General features: G+C 40.4%; 1 protein-coding gene across 1 annotated transcript; it reads left to right on the top strand.

Annotated features, from left to right (window-relative positions):
• The first annotated feature begins 805 nt into the window (after window positions 1-805).
• LOC134751504 (uncharacterized) lies at window positions 806-18,866 on the top strand. Its single transcript, XM_063686922.1, has 9 exons — window positions 806-1,332; window positions 2,624-2,765; window positions 3,241-3,372; window positions 4,435-4,505; window positions 6,871-7,021; window positions 7,883-7,998; window positions 8,777-9,034; window positions 13,861-14,040; window positions 14,770-18,866. The coding sequence occupies exons 1-9, from the start codon at window positions 892-894 to the stop codon at window positions 18,631-18,633; spliced, it is 5,355 nt and encodes a 1,784-aa protein (XP_063542992.1). The 5' UTR covers window positions 806-891; the 3' UTR covers window positions 18,634-18,866.
• Window positions 18,867-19,159: the final 293 nt, after the last annotated feature.

Genomic DNA, 19,159 nt, shown 5'->3' with positions numbered 1-19,159 from the left:
TACGACAATAAATTATATATTTATACTGAGCGATTTTTTTTTTACCAAATAACCATTCTTTGGGAACAAATCAAATTATTTTATTAAATATTTTGGAATGACCTAGGGGTTCAAGGCGTTAGCCCGGATTGCTAGACGCCGGTTCGAATCCGGCCTTCGCCACTGGAGGGCTTAGTTACTTTTTTAGGGTTCCGTACCCAAAGGGTAAAAACGGGACCCTATTACTAACTCCGCTGTCCGTCCGTCTGTCTGTCTGTCCGTCTATCACCAGGCTGTATCTCATGAACCGTGATAGACAGTTGAAATTTTCAGATGATGTATTTCTGTTGCCGCATTACAACAAATACTAAAAAGTACGGAACCCTCGGTGCGCGAGTCCGACTCGCACTTAGGCGGTTTTCTTTAAAATATGACATCTATTTCAGTTCATTCTTAACCTCGTAACCTTAACTCGTTTGTTTGGTTTTATTAGTCGCGTTTGACTGATTATTAACCCTTTGAACTTACGTTATAAACTAAAACTTCACTGACACGCTAAGGCAGGCCAGGGTGATCGCCGTGTTGCTAATATCTAATTTAATGTTCGTAACACACCACCGCACCGCACCAAGGTCATTGTGCGACGCAACCATAAGTAAGAGCGAGAAAGAGATATCGCTTTCTCGCTCTTACTTATGGATGCGTCGGACAATGACCTTGGTGCGGTGCGACGGTGTGTTATCCACTTTATAAAAAAAATTGTCTGTGATCCTCACTACTGTCGTCAGTGTCGTCACTGCCATCAGTAAAAGTAAAATAAAGCAAAATTTCAAGCTTTGCATTCGTTTTTATAAATTACTCGTGAATTACTCCGTTTTGAGTTATGGACAGTACACATGTACTAGCGTTAAAATGGAGGAGAAAAACAATAGACTGTGTGTATTATGTGGTCTCTATCTAAGCAGTAACGTAGTAGTTGTAAAAGAGAGGGGTCTATTGAAATTCATCGAATCGAGCATTGCAAGGGGTGACGGTAAACAGGACTGTTTTAAAAACCGCACTGAAATAAAACTACACAAGAACTGCCGAATCTCATACAACAATCCAAAGTGTATTGATGCTGCAATAAAGAGGAATAAAAAGGCATGGGCAAATATATCTCAATTAAGCGGCGAATTCGATTTTCAAAATAAATGTTTGTTTTGCGACAAGGACGCATCATTATTGTTTGAGCAACAGCAAGCCAGAAATCCTGAGTCCAACCGAGTTACGGTAGGACAAGTCGACACGTTGGAAACTCAAAATGCAATACTTCAAGCATGTACAATCAATGACGATAACTGGAGTCAACTAGTAAGTATTACTTTAACATTACATTATAATTAAACGTGTCACAGAATGGTCACCAATAGGAATAGCGAGAAAGCAAATAATACCAAATAAAAGATGGAGAGACGAGCTAGTGAACTTCGACAGATACTGGTGGAGAACAGCACAGGATAGGAAGGAATGGGAAAAACTGGGGGAGGCCTTTTCTGCACAAGCGACATGCAAATAATAAACCAATATGAAATTTTATGTAATTGTAATAAAGAAGCATGAAATAAAGGCTATTACTATTACTAGTACTATTACTACTACATTATAATTGTCACAAACACACGTAATCTTATGAAATATCGTACATAAATGCTAGCGGCAGCCATTTGAACTAACTATACTCCGTAAGATTCGCATCCAAAACACTACATTGCGCTTAAAAACAGGCTGACGTCAGGGAGAAGACCGCTAGGCTGAAGTGGGACTGGGCGGGTCACGTTTGCCGCATGCATCTGGTTAAGTGGGCTAGCATAGCCACCAAGTGGATGCGGCAAAAGAAGCGCGGACGAGGCAGGCCCAGACGGAGATGGCGGGATGACTTAGACACCTTCATCAGTAACTGGCTAGAAAAAGCACAACAGCGGGAGTTGTGGAGATCAAGGGAAAAAAAGATTTAATGTATATTTAGCACATATGATTGTAGTGTGTCATTGTATGAATACACTTGCAACATCCACTCACCCGGTGTTAACCAGTTAAACCTGGAATTATCATGGCTACCAGTACAATTTGACACTGGGTTAATTAATTGCATGTTTAGGAAGCATTTTTATTTGAGCTGAAGAAAAACCCCCTTATTCATAAACGTCTACTAAAGTTGACAAGCCGCTAATAATCGTTTGTCCCTTTCCGACATATTGGTATGATGGAAAGGGACAAACAGTTAATAGTGGCTTGTCAACTTTAGCAGACGTTTATTATTAAGGGCGGAAGACTTTAAGAGAAGAAGAATAAGACAGATTTTGCATTGAATGCAAACTCAATGTCACTGTGCGAGTGGGACATCCTTGATATATGCGCATAGCTTGTCACACTCATACACTGTAGCGATATGCAAATTCTGGATTACAGTGAAACTGGATTTACAGATTTTTTCTAGTTAAATCAAAGCTGTCTCGTCAGAGTATAGTTAGTTAGTTTTGCTGGGCATTTGCCGCAAACCAATAACTATTGTGCCTATTTTGTGTGAAATCTTGCCAGAGTATACTCATGTATTTGTATGAAAAAAAAAAAAGCAAGTGTACCAAAAAATATTTTTTTACAGGTTCTTTTACGGATTGGCCAATTCAATATTTTGGAAAAAAATGCTCGATACCACCACGATTGCTACAATATATTTTGTCAAGCATCTGGACTCGAGCAAGACCAACATCAGCCAGAAAAAATTGAACATGCCATGGATCAAGGTAATTAGAACTGTCAATATTCTTTCTTACTTAGTACAAAACTAGCATCTGCCTGTGACTTCATTTTTAGGGTTCCGTACCCAAAGGGACCCTATTACTAAGACTCCGCTGTCCGTCTGTCCGTCTGTCACCAGGCTGTATCTCATGATCCGTGATAGCTAGACAGTTGAAATTTTCACAGATGATGTATTTCTGTTGCCGCTATAACAACAAATACTAAAAAGTACGGAACCCTCGGTTCGCGAGTCCGACTCGCACTTGGCCGGTTTTTTGTGAAATTATGATTATTATTTTCTCCATACCATACAACTTTGCTGGAAGTCACTAGGGCCGTTGTGTCCGGAAGCCTCCCGGCAAAGACATTAGCTGAGCCACTTTCCATTTCAATTAGTTTGTAAGCATTATTATGTATTTTTTAGGGTTCAGTATGTGCAAACTTTGAATAAGAGTCTTTTATTATTTATTCCTTCATCAGACTTGAATATGACGGAGTCATCAGACCACTCCGTCAAGATGGAGCCCGAGGACCCTGACGAGGTGAACCTGGAGTTGGAGCAGCCCATCAAACAGGAACCTGAGCTGGAGGTCCCGCAGGATACATTAAATGGTATGTTGAAAATTTTAATAAAAACTTAGCCTAACTAGAACTAGCTAAACTGAGCTAAAATTTGATATACTTATGAAAGACCAATAAAATGATTATGATCTGGATGCTTAGCCAACAAGCTAATCCGCAGCGAACGAAACACAACTGTCACTGTCGCACTAATATGGAAGAGTGATAGAGAGACACAAAGCGTTTCGTTATCGTAGCGCAAACGATTGTAACCTTGGCTAGGCACCCTGGGGACCTAGCCAACATAACAATCGTACATCCAAACACCAAACAAAACGAAAAAAATTATGGGAATGAGAGATGCTTTTTGTTTTGCAGTTTTATTTTGCGTTTTTCTATTAAAGTTTGTCATCTTGACTAGGCCCCCAGATATCCTTTAACCACTTATGATCATAAGAGCAAGACTTAGAGGATATAACCAAACGGAGTAGCCAGTGCCGGCCCGAGTCCTTGGTAGAGCGAAATCGGGTTTTGGCGCCCTTCGTTGAAGCTTTTTACCCAAAAGCAAAACGAACCGTATTTTGGGCCCGCGTCACACTCGCGTCTTTTAAAACTATTTTTTTTCTCATTTGCCATTTTGGCGCCCCCCTTGCCATCCGGCGCCTAGAGCGGCCGCTCCACTCGCTCTACCCTAGATCCGGCCCTGGGAGTAGCCATTAACAGGTAACAGGCGTTCCTCTTTGTCGAAAATAGTCGACCAATGGTCATACACAATGTATGGACTGAAGTTTATCTGACATGGTTATTTTTACGTTACGTATACATTTGACGTTCCCATCCCCCGCAAAAATCGGCAGACTTTTTTGTACAGAAAATTACAGACATGGCTTTTCCGTTTGGATTGTGCGTCCGTGCGTGCGTGTGTGTGCGTGTGTGTTTGTGTGTGTGTGTGTGTGCGTGCGTGCGTGCGTGCGTGCGTGCTGTGTGATGAGTAGTGGATGAAAGAAAAGCACAGGAAGAAAAGGATTTTACCTAAGTATCTCATCTTGGCAAATTATACATATAAAAATGTTGAATATGGCATGGTGTTAAAACAGTTTGTTTTACTTTCAGACCCTTTGAGAACTTCTGATTCTTCAAAACAAGAACTAGTAACACCGTTCACATCAATATTAAGAAACCAGGTACAAAATATACTTACTACTTACTTAGCGCATAGAGTAACTTATACTAGAGCGGTACTGTCATAGTAAATTTTGTAACCACAGTAAATTCACTGCCATCTGTCAACACCCTTTAAAACTAAAAATGAAGATTTATAAAAATACGATAAAATGTATTTAAATATGGATAAATGATTTTTTTTATTTGCATTAATTATTTTTATGATTTTGACCCATGTCCTTTCACTGATATGCGTTAAAATTGTTAAATAACAAACGAAACCGTCAACGCCATCTATACGACAGTAGGCCAAAGCTAGTAGCGCCCTCTGATCGAGAATCAAATTTTCGTGATTTTCGAGGCACGTTTTTTCCTTAGACTGTATCCATCTATCTATCTTTGCTTAGCGTTTTTCAATAAAAAGACAAAATTGTTTACCTCTTTTAACAGGTCAAGATTGTTTACCTCTTTTCTAATTCTACAGCATTGACGAATTTATAAATACTCGATGAGGTCATTGACTTCTGCATGGTAGTTTAAAAAAATTATATTCATGTTAACTATATTTAAATCTTAAATTTTTTTTTAAGTTTAAAAATGTTATGAAATTTGTAATTCATTATATTAACAAACATACGAGGGGCGTTCAATAAATTCTCGATATTGATATCTTACAACCTTTTTGAGTATTTCTTTTGTTACTGGCCACTAAGAGTCATTCATAGACTTTTAAAAAAAAAGTAAAATTCAAACCGATATGTTCTTGTTTTTCTGCAATTGCCGAACAAACGTGAGCACCATGAGCGATTTAACAATGTTAATTAAATTAGAGCATCGAGCCGTAATAAAATTCTTGACCAATCAGGGTAAAAATCAAAAAACTATAAAAGAAGAAATGGATTGTGTTTACCGTGAGTCTGCTCCTTCTTTATCTACCATTCAAAAGTGGTCAAGTGAATTTAAACGTGGGAGAGAGAGTATTGAAGATGATCCTAGACCAGGCCGGCCTGTAGTAGCTACTTCACAAGAAAATATTATCAAAGTGGAAAAACTTATATTGGAAGACGGCCGAGTGAAGGTAAAATCAATAGCTCAAATAACCGGTCTTTCTGTTGGTACCATACATGATATTATCCATTACCATCTTAATATGTCAAAAGTAAGTGCGAGATGGGTTCCGCGAATGCTGACACCGGTTCAAAAAGATATGCGAGTAGCTTGTTGTTCCGATTTTATTGACCTGTGCGGTGAAAATCCTGATGTGCTGCAGCAAAAGATAGTTACTGGAGATGAAACCTGGGTTCATTATTATGACCCAGAAAGTAAACAGGAGTCCATGCAGTGGCACGTTAAGGGTACAGCTCATCCCAAGAAGTTCAAGGTCATCCCTTCAGCTGGCAAGGTCATGGCCACAATATTTTGGGATTGTGAAGGAATATTACTGATCGATTACAAACAAAAGAGTGTAAATACCACAGGACAGTACTACGCTAATATTCTACGTCAATTAAGGGGTGCAATCAAAGACAAGAGGCGAGGAAAATTAACCAAAGGTGTTCTGCTTCTGCATGACAACGCCCCTGTGCATACTGCTCATATTGCCAAGGCGGCTATTCTTGAATCTGGGTTTGAAACTATTACTCACCCACCGTATAGTCCGGACTTAGACCCCAGTGACTTCTTTTTGTTCCCCAATCTTAAAAAGGATCTGCGTGGAAATCGATTTTCTGACGATGAAGCGTTGAAGGCGGCAGTGGAGGAGCATTTTGACACCAAAGATAAAAATTATTTTTATGAGGGATTAAAAAAAATAATAGATCGATCTTTTAAGTGTATCAACATAGGGGGGGAGTATATTGAAAAATAAAAATATTAAACTTATCGTATTTGTTTGTTTTCATTCACATACCGAGAATTTATTGAACGCCCCTCGTATGTAAATATTTTTTTTTTGTAAAGGTAATGTGACCTGTAAAATTTGCTTTTACCAATAAAGTTCTGTATTCTGTAATGCTAAAAAAACAAACTCACTCGCTTACTCGTTAAACTTGTAACACCCTGTTTTTTTTCGTTGTGGGTTAAATAATTAATTTTCATAATGACCACTGACTGAAATTAATTTTCATAATGACCACTGACTGAAATTAATTTTCATAATGACCACAAACAGAAATTAATTTTCATAATGACCACTGACTGAATTAATTTTCATAATGACCACTGACTGAAATTAATTTTCATAATGACCACTGACAGAAATTAATTTTCATAATGACCACTGACTGAAATTAATTTTCATTAAGACCACTGACTGAATTGAATTTTCACAATGACCACTGACTGAAATTAATTTTCGTAATGACCACTGACTGATATTATTTTCAGCTCACCAAAGAATGCAGATTACGATACACAAACGAAAGCCAGCTCAATAAGGAAACCCCGAGGCTTTCAAAAAGTGTATCCGCTGCAGAAACTGAATCCGGTGCGGATGATGAGGAAGACCATGTGCAGATGGAACCTAATACATCTAGAGGTCAGTCTTTTGAAATTTAGAAGAATAATGAAACAAATGAAATAAAATCATACTGAATGATGAACAGACATCGTAAACTGCGAGCGAAATCCATTGAAATGACGTATGACACCAGTTACAACCCTAGTACTTCAATGGATTTCGCTCGCAGTTCACGATGCCTGATGATGAACCTCCTAATCTAAATCTAAATTTAAAATAGCATTGATAGTTTAATGTCTATAGATATATCTACACACTACACAGCAATTAGATTTATTTATTTAATTCCTCTCTGTTGACATTGCAAAATTTGCAACATTTACCTACAACCCTTAATCAGTTGAGAATTGCGATCTGGGGCCCGTTTATCAAAAGCTTTTAGATTGTAATACAAGTGGAAGTCCCTTTTTGACAGCTTTTGTTAGAAACGGACTTCCACTTGTATTACAAGCTTATCAAGATTGGTGCTTAAGTCCTTTATGCCAATTTGCAACGCAAATTTTGATAAACTGGCCCCTGTAGAGGGGAACATCCGGACATACGCATTTTGCCCAAGTTGAAACGGAGTCCTTCGCTAACGCTTCAATCAATTACATTTGCTAATAGTATTTTCTATGAAAAGGTACCTTATTGTCGATGGCGTTTACGCCGCACAGCGTCGCGCTTATTGTATTTATATCGGAGCATCGTTAATAATTTCGTAAACGCCATCGACAATAAGGTCCTTTTTTATAGAAAATACCACAAATAATGGGGTAACATACGATTGAGAAGACATTTACCTGTGTTTAATATGGTCATTAGGAGAAATTTCTGGAATTTTCGACCAATTGAGTCAAGTCCCAACAACGACCTTGATGACGGCATCGGTTGTTTTAGGGTCGGAGGCAGCAGAATCAGAGATGCCATGGTCACAATCATTAGAACCAGGACCATTGACACCGGTACCTTCAAAAATAGAAATGCTGACGCAGAAACTTTTCGGTAATATTGAGGTAAGATTTTTTAATACCATTGACAATCAAACATACAACCCACCTGTTGGTCCCACAAACTATGGCATTGAGTTCATTTCACAAAAATCATATTTCTCACAACCATATTTAAGTTTAAATGTTGCATGCAAACTCGTCCGTTTAAAATAAAATAAATACTTAGCCAGTAATTGCTACTTTCTAGCCTCAACGATAAATGGGTCGTCTTATTCATTACTAGCTTTTCCCGCGACTTCGTGTGCGTGGAGTTAGTAATTTGGGTAGTTTATTATTTATTATCTGCTTTTTATCGATTCCCCATACAAACTTCCACCCCCCCTTCACCCCCTTAAACGATGATGAAAAAAAAACTACCGTTTATACCCCTGGGACTCAAACTATATCTATACCAAATTTCAACTAAATCGGTTCAGCGGTTTAAGCGTGAAGAGGTAACAGACAGACAGACACACTTTCGCATATTTTTTTATAGGACATTCTTACACAGATTGACTAAGTCCCACGGTAAGCCCAAGGAGGCTTGTGTTATGGGTACTCAGACAACGATATATATATAATATATAAAAACTTAAATACACAGATATTTGTTCCTGAGTCATGGACGTTTTCTACGTATTTAAGTATTTGTATAAGTATTATATATATTGTTGTCTGAGTACCCACAATACAAGCTTTCTTGAGCTTACCGCGGGACTTAGCCAATTTGTGTAAGAATGTCCCTATAATATTTATTTATTTATTCTTGTAACAAATGTTTTACCAAATAACCTTATTTCAGTTATGCCGTATATGCAACTGCGCCTTAACCCAGGACGTAACCGTAGTGAAATACAAAGGCTACCTAACCCTCCAGCGCTCGAGCGAGCTCCGCCAGGACGGCAAGTTCCCGATGGGCACCGAACACGAATCGATCGGGGTCCCCCTGCATGTCACATGTAGGAAGATGTACATTAAGGAGTCCTCGATAAGAAAAAGCATCTGTATGAGGGTGCAGACAGAGATGAACCCGAACGCACCTCCTTCGCATGATAAAATGGTGAGAATATTTATAGAAATTACTTTTTAGGGTTCCGTACCCAAAGGGTAAAAACGGGTAAAAAAATTTTTACTAAGTCTCCGCTGTCCGTCTGTCCGTCTGTCACCAGGCTGTATCTCATGAACCGTGATAGCTAGACAGTTGAAATTTTCACAGATGATGTATTTCTGTTGCCGCTATAACAACAAATACTAAAAAGTACGGAACCCTCGGTGCGTGAGTCCGACTCGCACTTGGCCGGTTTTTCAGAATGATATTTCATCATCTTCCTCGCGTTAGCCCCGCATTTTTGCCACGGCAGCCTGGGGTCCGCTTGACAACTAATCCCAAGAATTCACGTCGCCACCAGTTTTTACGAAAGCGACTGCCATCTGACCTTCCAACCCAGAGGGGAAACTACTTATTGGGATTTGTCCGGTTTCCTCACGATGTTTTCCTTCACGGAAAAGCAACTGGTGAATATCCAATGATATTTCGTACATACGTTCCGAAACACCCATCGGTACGAGCCGGGGTTTGAACCCGCGACCTTCGGATTGAAAGTCGCACGCTCTTACCGCTCTCTTACCGAGATGATTACTTTCACTAAATGACTACCTACTGTTCTAAAATGACGAAGTACTACTTTTTTTATTTTACTATAAAAAACAAAAACCGGCCAAGTGCGAGTCGGAATCGCTCACCGAGGGTTCCGTATTTTTTAGTATTTGTTGTTATAGCGGCAACAGAAATACATCATCTGTGAAAATTTCAACTGTCTAGCTATTACTGTTCTTGAGATACAACCTGGTGAAAGACAGACAGACGGACAGCTGAGTTTTAGTTATAGGCTAATAGGGTCCCGTTTTTACCCTTTGGGCACGGAACCCTAAAAAGTGAAGACCGACAAATTTCCATGTCGGGCAATTATGTATAATGTGGTGTATAGTCTGTACCGGGGCTCCGCAGTCTCTGCCATGATAAATAGATAGAATACACTTTTTAAGAGCCCGTAGTCGATTTGAAAACGCGCGAAGATACGACTTTTACACAGTAACCGAACGCCGGCCGCTGCTTGAAATAACGCGACCGTCTAAACAATATTGATACTTTCGCAACATTATGCGTCACTTTATAACTTTAATTAGGTTAAAATAAAACTTTCGGTAAATTTGATATAATCGTTTATTACTCTTAACAATTTACCTATGTATTCATATAATACATACAAATTATATAGCATGATGATAATGATTTGCACTAAGGCAATATCTTATATATATATAATCATCGTACTCGCGTTATCCCAGCCTTTTTGCCACGGCTCATGGAAGTCTGCTGGGGTCCGCTTGGCAACTAATCCCAAGAATTGGCGTAAGCACTAGTTTTTACGAAAACGACTGCGATCTGACTTTCCAACGTTCCAACCCAGAGGAGAAACTAGCCTTTTGTTGAAATTTGGTATACAGATAGTTTGAATCCTGGGGAAGGACATAGAACACTTTTAATTCAAGAACTCACCCTTTAAGGGGGTGGAAATTTGTATGGGGAATCAGTAACGCTGAACCGATTAAGATGAAATGAGGTATGGACATAGTTTGAGTCCTGGGGAAGGACATAGGATAGGTTTTACCCCAGAAACGGGGGGGGGGGTAATGGAAATTTGTATGGGATCCAATAAAACCGATTTGGATGGAATTTGATATTATGGAGATAGTCTTAATCGTTGGGAAGGGTGATAATAATTTTTATTTCCAAAGTCATCCTCTTCTCTTCTCCACTCTTCTAACACTCGCTCAACGTGTGGTTGGTTGTACGATGAATACTGCTCAAGACCTGGAACACCTGGAGTGCTTCTGGGTGCAAAGGGTCAGGGGTAACACTCGCTCAACGTGCCGCTGGTAGAGTATGATGGGGAAAACTCAAGACCTGGAACACCTGAAGTGCTGCTGGGTGCAAAGGGTCAGGGGTAACACTCGCTCAACATGCCGCTGGTAGTGTGTAGTGTACGATGGATACAGCTCAAGACCTGGAACACCTGGAATGCTTCTGGGTGCAAAGAGTCAGGGGTAACACTCGCTCAACGTGCTGCTGGTAGTGTATGATAGGGAAATCCCCAGACCTGGAACACCTGGAGTGCTGCTGGGTACAAAGGGTCAGGGGTAACGGGTAACACTCGCTCAACGTGCCGCTGGTAGTGTATGATGGGGAAAGCTCCAGATCTGAAACACCTGGAGTGCTGCTGAGTGCAAAGGGTCAAGGGCAAAGGGTGGGTAACACTCGCTCAACGTGTTGTGGGTAGTGTATGACGGAGACAGCTCAAAACCTGGAACACCTGGAGTGCTGCTGGACGCATCGGATCAGGGGTAAAACTCTTTTAATCTGAAGTTGATAGAGTATGCTGTAGGCAGGTTAAGTTCTTCAAGACCTGGAACACCTGGAGGGCTGCCAGATGAAGCTGGGGGTTAAAAGGGGGTGGAAGTTCTGATAACAATAAATGAACCTGAGTTCCACTAAGTACAGCCAGGGTTCATCATCAGCTCTATCTTGGGTACTGCTCTCCCATTTGCTCATCAAGACGTGTCAGAAGACCAAAACAGCGTGTGCCTATATTGCACCAAACCTGAGTTCCACTAGGTACAGCCAGGGTTCAGCATCAGCTCTATCTTGGGTACTGCTCTCCTAATTGCTCATCAAGACGTGTCGGAAGACCAAAACAGCGTGTGCCTATGTTGCACCAAACCTGCGTTCCACTAGGTACAGCCAGGGTTCAGCATCAGCTCCATCTTGGGTACTGCTCTCCTAATTGCTCATCAAGACGTGTCGAATAACCAAAACAGCGTGTGCCTATGTTGCACGAAACCTGATTTCCCGTAGGTACAGCCAGGGTTCAGCATCAGCTCCATCTTGGGTACTGCTCTCCTAATTGCTCATCAAGACGTGTCGGAAGACCAAAACAGCGTGTGCCTATGTTGCACCAAACCTGCGTTCCACTAGGTACAGCCAGGGTTCAGCATCAGCTCCATCTTGGGTACTGCTCTCCTAATTGCTCATCAAGACGTGTCGAATAACCAAAACAGCGTGTGCCTATGTTGCACGAAACCTGATTTCCACTAGGTACAGCCAGGGTTCAGCATCAGCTCCATCTTGGGTACTGCTCTCCTAATTGCTCATCAAGACGTGTCGAATAACCAAAACAGCGTGTGCCTATGTTGCACGAAACCTGATTTCCACTAGGTACAGCCAGGGTTCAGCATCAGCTCCATCTTGGGTACTGCTCTCCTAATTGCTCATCAAGACGTGTCGGAAGACCAAAACAGCGTGTGCCTATGTTGCACCAAACCTGCGTTCCATTAGGTACAGCCAGGGTTCAGCATCAGCTCTATCTTGGGTACTGCTCTCCCAAGTGCTCATCAAGACGTGTCGGAAGACCAAAACAGCGTGTGCCTATGTTGCACGAAACCTGATTTCCACTAGTACAGCCAGGGTTCAGCATCAGCTCCATCTTGGGTACTGCTCTACTAATTGCTCATCAAGACAGACCAAAACAGCGTGTGCCTATGTTGCACTAAACCTGCGTTCCACTAGGTACAGCCAGGGTTCAGCATCAGCTCAGCTCTATGTATATTAAAACCTTCTCCAGAATGTAACAAACACTTTTCTAAAAACCGCATCAAAATCGGTTCAGCCAAATGCGAGATAATCGCGAACAAACATACATACATACATACATATACATACAAACATACGGGTCAAACTGAGAACCTCCTTTTTTTGAAGGCGGTTAATAAACAAGCACTTACAACCCAAGGATTAAAGTTTCTGGTCGCAGTTTACACGCACACAGTACAGCCAAACACGCAAACAAATATAACTTTTTACACGGCGAGCGACGCACACAATGATAAATAACTTCGTCGTCGTCGATGCAACGTGCGGAGCCGATCAACAAACGTCCTGCCTCTACCAGCTCCCGCGCGGGACTGAGGCCGCGAGCGCGTGTCACCGATGTTATACCAGAAAAAGGGGAAGTTTTTAAAAAATCGTCAGAAAATAAAAGTTGCAATTTAAATAAAATGAAGTACAGCAACAGTTTAAGTAAACATTGCAGATTATTTGAGTATGCAATCTACGTCGAAAATAAGTAGATTTTCGGAGAAATTGTCACTTGTTTTGAGGTCATTTCTGGAGAAAATTGAATTCGTTTAACTTTCATTTCCTCGAACTCTAAGTCATATAACAACAATGTAATCTGATAAACCTAGAGTACAGAATATGTGTAATACAAATTTACCATTTTTAGCAGTCCAAACTTTACGAAATTTACAAATAAGAGCATCAAAGTCAGTGCTTTACACGCGTTTACCTAAACGTCCATCAGAAAAAAATTCATTACTAATTTAGTAAGCCTTTTTTCAAAAAAATGATCTGATAAACCTAGAGATAAGAAGTCGTGCTAATAGAAACCAGTACTTGTTATTTCAATTAGGTAACAAAAGGTGTACAATTTCACAGAAGAAATCTATCAACTTTACATTTTTGCGACTAAAATCGTAACCGGGCTCTTAAGGGGTCCCACTAACTAAAGGTGTCCCAAAAAGGACCCAAGATTTGAAATTTATGAAAAACACATTTTTTTTTTCGTTATAATATATTTGTATACAAAATCTTGAAATCCGTCAGTCCGCCGGACGATATCGGCCTGTCAGTTGTTCGGAACTGTCTAATTTTTGTTCTAACTGACAGGCCGATATCGTCCGGCGGACCGATAGTCAGTGGGCCCCTTAAAAAAGAAACAGAGAATTTTAGAAAAAGTGGCTACTGTAAAGATTTAATTTTTCTTCCAGTTTGACTACTCAACGCAATGCCTGTTCTGCGGCGGCGACGCGTCCGAAACGTTCGCTCGGCAGCACTCAAAGTTGCCTTCTTCGAAACGGCAGAACTACGTGGCCAAGATTACCCGCTCGCACGTGGGGGACAATCTATACAGGACCTCACTGGATTACCCGGACTCCGAGGTTGGGGAGGTGAGTTTTTGGATAGTCTAACCACCTTGTAGATAAAATTTAACAAGACTATACCTAATAGGGAGTATTACTGCAATGTTCTGCCACCAGAATGCAGCTCTAGCGCACATCCAACCACCTCCATAAACCATAGAGTAACTTGTTCATACTACGTCATTTGTTCGGAACTGTCTAATTTTTGTTCTAACTGACTGTATCGTCCGGCGGACTCATAATCAGTGAACCCCTTTATACAGTTTTTTTACAAGTTTTCACAGATAATTTGTTGCGAATATATATGACATTGATGCATCAAGGCGGGTTGTTTACAGGGACCTACCGCGAAAAGCAAAAATTTAAATTTCGTTATCTACTTCTCTATCGTTCGAATATGCAAGAGTGATAGAGAGGCAGATAACGAAATTTAGATTTTCGTATTTCGCAGTAGACCCTCTGAATGGGCTAGTGGCTACGCAAAGTTTTGCGTGATATTCCCTTTTATAGGGTTTACTGTATGTCTACTTATAAATAAAGAGCGGTTGGTGAAAAAGTTGCGCGGTGATTTTCTTGAACTTTCTGGTTTTGGGAAAAATTAGTTTAAACCTAATATTGGGATTAAAATTAGTTTATATATAAACTTACTTAACTTTATTTAAATCTATAAATGCGCGAGTTTAACTTTCATGTTAGTATAACTCGCGACAGTTTAAATTCGACTCCCTCTTAGATTTATGCATTTCGTTTTTCCAGTTCCGGAAGAGAATAAAAGACAAGGATCTGGTCGCAGTCCGCGCTCGCTACCACATGATCTGCTACAGGAAGTTCAGGTTCCCGCGGAAAGGGCCCCTCGGGACCGGCGCCAAGCGAGGCCGACCTCCCAACGAGGAGCTCCAGGCGGAATTCGAACCCATCTACAACCAAATAGACAACAACTGGGAGGACTCCCAGTTCAACCTTTCCGACTTTAACTCTTCCGTCAGCCCTAGGACTTTTATCAAAAAAATTGAAGATCGCTACGGTGATGTTTTGCAGAGCAAGAATGATTTCGTCATCATACCACCCGCTCAAGAGGTTTTAAAAGAAAGATGGCACGAGGAGAAGCTTGATGATCATAAAAGCGAACGATTAAGAATAGTTAGAACGGCTGCAAATATAATCTTAGAAGATATCAGATCCGTCCTCTTTGATACGAATAACTATCCGCCTCCATCTTCGTTCTTGGACAAAGTTAATTCCGTGATACCGGAAACTCTGAATACTTTTGTGGAAACTGTCGTCACGAAGTATCGAAAGAATCCGGAGCCTTTAGAAAGTACTGTGACGGCTTTAAGTCATTCCATAATGACGGCTGCGAGGCCGAGGACTTTCAAAAGCCCTCTACTTTTAGGGATCGGCAGTTTAATACACCAGAAATATGCCTCGAAAAGTTTAATAGACTTATTATCGTCTATAGGGTTTTGTGCTTCGTATAAAGATGTGTGTCGGTTGGAAGTGGCAATGGCTTCCAGAAGTGTGTCTCATTCTCGCCCAGAGTTTACTCAGTTCGTTTTTGATAGTGTTCAAAGTGATAAAGGACCTATGCTTGTTGGCGTTCAGTGTAATACACCAAAAACGAATGAAACACCTATAAAAATACAAGAGAATATTCCTGATCTCGGCAAGGTTAAGTATAAAGCAACATTGCAGAAACACCGCTCCAGGTCTAACCTTATGAATGTTCTAATAGAAGACCATAGAGACGACACAGCGATACTCCCAACTAGAGGTGATGCACTATGGTTGTTTGGGAAGAGCGAACCGTCTCTCAATATGCCTGGATGGGAACATTTCATAAGCAAAATGCCAACAGAAAAAGAACACCAAGTGTCAGAAATTCGTCCTTTACCAGTGATAGAATCCCCGCCGTCAAGAGACGCCATTTACACAGCAATTAAAGAAGCTCAGAAGAAAACTAAAGGAACATGTTTAGTAACGTTCGATCAACCGATGTACCAAATAGCTCAGAAAATAGTTACAAATCCAGGTAGTTTAATGCTGGATGTTGTTTTGAAATTGGGGGGTTTCGATTTGATAAAATCGTTTCTTGGTGTCATTGGGTTTATCATGTCTGGCAGTGGATTGAAAGAGTTGTGGTGCAGTATTTACGCTACAGAAAATATTGAAAAAATGATGACGGGATGTGCTTTCGCTCGCGCTATAAGAGCACATTTTTTGACACGCTCAGCTCTTTTCAATATTATAACTAAAGATTTCGACTTGACACCTGAAGAGAGATTGGAAATTGAAGGGATTTTAGAAGGACACTACATTCCAGAATATGAAAACGAGAAAAAATATCAGGAACCACTGGCGATAACTCTGGAACTACTGGAAAAGCGAGGCCCGACTGCCCAAATGTGGGTTCAATACTTCCGTATGACAACCCTTGTCGCTCAGTTCATAGAGGCTGAAAGGTCTGCCAATTGGGATCTACATCTGTCAACAATAAAAAAGATGCTTCCATATTTCCACGCCGCTGGCTACTTTGACTACGCAAAATCTTGCAGCTTGTACTTACAAGACATGAAAGGGCTTGAAACAAAGATGAACGAGGAGGAGTTTGAGAAATTTACCAGAAAAGGATATTTTGCTGTCAGATGGACGGAAAATTTTGAATGGTCTGACAGAGCAGTGGAAAAGACTATGACATTGTTGAAGAGGCCTGGAGGAGTCACGAATGGGATAAAAGTTACCGACGATTTTCTAGCAAACTGGCTTTTTGCATCTCCTGCACTGAGCATACTATCACAACAAGTCGAAATTTTTTGCAAACCGTCTGAAATTGAGCCAAATAACAAGGATAATCAAGACTCGGCAAAATTGCAGAGTTGGTTTGAAGAACACAACCCCTTTGCTGAAACTGTGAATCTGGTTGCCCTCAGCATGGATAAAATAGGAAAGGATCTTAATTGTCACGAGGCCGAAATAGTTGGGAAGCAAATAATGGAAGAAACGATTGGTCAAAATTATCAAGACGTCCATTATGAAAGGAGTAAATGCGTGCGTCCTCTATCCGTCGACAACTCTATTCAAATTGAGGACATAAATGTACCTATAGAGCCTGATACTATTTTAAAACGTATTTATGAAACTTCCAATGAGAAGATTCAATCTTTCTTTGAATATGAGTTGGCGCCATATCCTATGTCGTTGTTTGATGACCGAGGGATATCGGAAGCGAATAAGTCTTCCTTATTCGATCAGTTTCTCCCTGTAGAAATAACAGATGGGGACAACCGCTTTCATGTATTAGATGGCGAATTCCTCTTGCGCAAAGTTACTTGGAAAGAGGGTGCCACTGTATCGAGTATCTCGTACTCATATGTCGAATATGTGAAAACGCATTTCAAAAATGCCATTGTCATGTTTGGTAGCAACAAAGCATCAGACACTGCAAGACGTAGCAAAGTCAAGAAAAGTCCAATTGTCGAATTCCAGAAAGATACAGTATTGACAGTTGACAAAGATAACTTTTTAGCCAATGAAAAGAATAAAGACAGATTCATACAGTATCTGATAATAGATTTCACGCGCTCCGGTATAAAAATCAAATTGAATTCCGATGATTTACATTCTAATATCGTTCAAACGGCGATCGACAATGCTTCCACATACGATAAAACTTTTATAGTAAGTGACAACGCAGACTTGCTACTTAAAATGTGTATTATTTCAAACAAAGATAACGTATATTTCATGAAACCTTCAAGAAATCCCACGTACTTCCACGTAGATAGCTTCAGCAGCAACAAAATTAAGCTCGGCATGCTCTTTTTACATGCTGTTTCCGGATCCGATTCGACCTCATCAATTTTCCAACAAGGAAAAACACAGATATGCTCAGCGCTGTCCAAAATGAATATGAGAGACATTAAAAACCTTATGACCATTTTCGCAAATCCCACTTCTGATAAAAACGCTATAGCGGACGTAGGAATAAACTTCATACGACGTCTATACGATGATCAAAATAAAGATTATGACTTAAATACTCTCAGATATAACAGATACTCCAAGAGCGTCACTAGAAGCAGATATGATCTGGCCTGCATGCCACCTTCAAAAGAAGCAGTTAAACAGCATATGTACAGAACTTATCATCAGATACAGAAATGGCTTGGGAATGACTTGCCGCCTACCGAATGGGGGTGGAAGTTAATCGAAAATCGCTTGGAACCGATAACATTTGTAGCTGAAGTCGCTCCCAAGGAGTTGTTAGTCTTGATTAGTTGCAAATGTGATAGTGTGTGCTCCGTCTACTGCCTTTGCAAGCAAGTAGGCTTGGATTGTTGCGTGCTCTGTATCAATTGTAACGGGAAACCTTGCCACGGATTAGATATAGATTTACACTCATCAGAAACAGGTTTTAATGCCCTTTTAAAATGTGATGCGTATGGGAATCCTATCGATTCCTTGGCGGTTAGTAAAGAAGTGGATGATGATGATGATGAAAAGGAGCCCGAGGAGTCTGAGTCAGCAACGCTGAGACCGAAACGGGCAAAGAGAGAGACAAATGGTGAAGAAATGACACAACAGGACCTCGAAGAAGTGTATATAGTTGAACAAGATAGCTAGTAGTAATAACAGTAAGTATATCAAGATATAGGTTCTTGGGGTTGGGTTGGGTTCAAGTAGCTAAGAGAGTTGAGGTGAATGATTTCACACACAGCTACATAAAGTACCTCAAGTGTGGTGCCGGTGCTTAGGTACACTGATTTTAAATCGTATAAACGAGAAGAATGTTTTTTTTTGGGTTTCATTCCATACCTGATGAATCTAAGCTAGTTTGACCAGTGTATCTTTTCTATTGTATCTTGAGCACTCGTAAGTGTTATGTAGATTATAATAATAGAAAGAAATTGATTAAAACACTAGTTTACTATATTTTTGTTTTCATTCACTTTTATCCTTTTGTCCCCCAAAATTCGAAGTCTACTGAGCAGTGAGCACACTTCCAAGACCCAACATAGATCTTCATAGCAAGATAGATTAGACTATACTGGATTACCTGAAGCGTTTCGTTTGTATAACAATCAGAATAACAAGCAAGTCTCTGAGGGGGAAGTCCCTCACTCGCAGTCACATGACTGTAACACACTTT

This window comes from Cydia strobilella, chromosome 22, assembly GCF_947568885.1.
Source record: "Cydia strobilella chromosome 22, ilCydStro3.1, whole genome shotgun sequence".
Taxonomy (NCBI): domain Eukaryota; kingdom Metazoa; phylum Arthropoda; class Insecta; order Lepidoptera; family Tortricidae; genus Cydia; species Cydia strobilella.
The sequence above is the reverse complement of the archived record's forward strand: the minus strand, read 5'-3'. Positions and strand labels throughout refer to the sequence as shown.

Coding starts and splice junctions, on each gene's coding strand:
- LOC134751504 (XM_063686922.1), top strand. CDS start 892: ATGGAGGAGAAAAACAATAGACTGTGTGTATTATGTGGTCTCTATCTA. Junction 2,766..3,240: donor TGAACATGCCATGGATCAAG/GTAATTAGAACT, acceptor TTCCTTCATCAG/ACTTGAATATGACGGAGTCA. Junction 7,022..7,882: donor GGAACCTAATACATCTAGAG/GTCAGTCTTTTG, acceptor CGGTTGTTTTAG/GGTCGGAGGCAGCAGAATCA.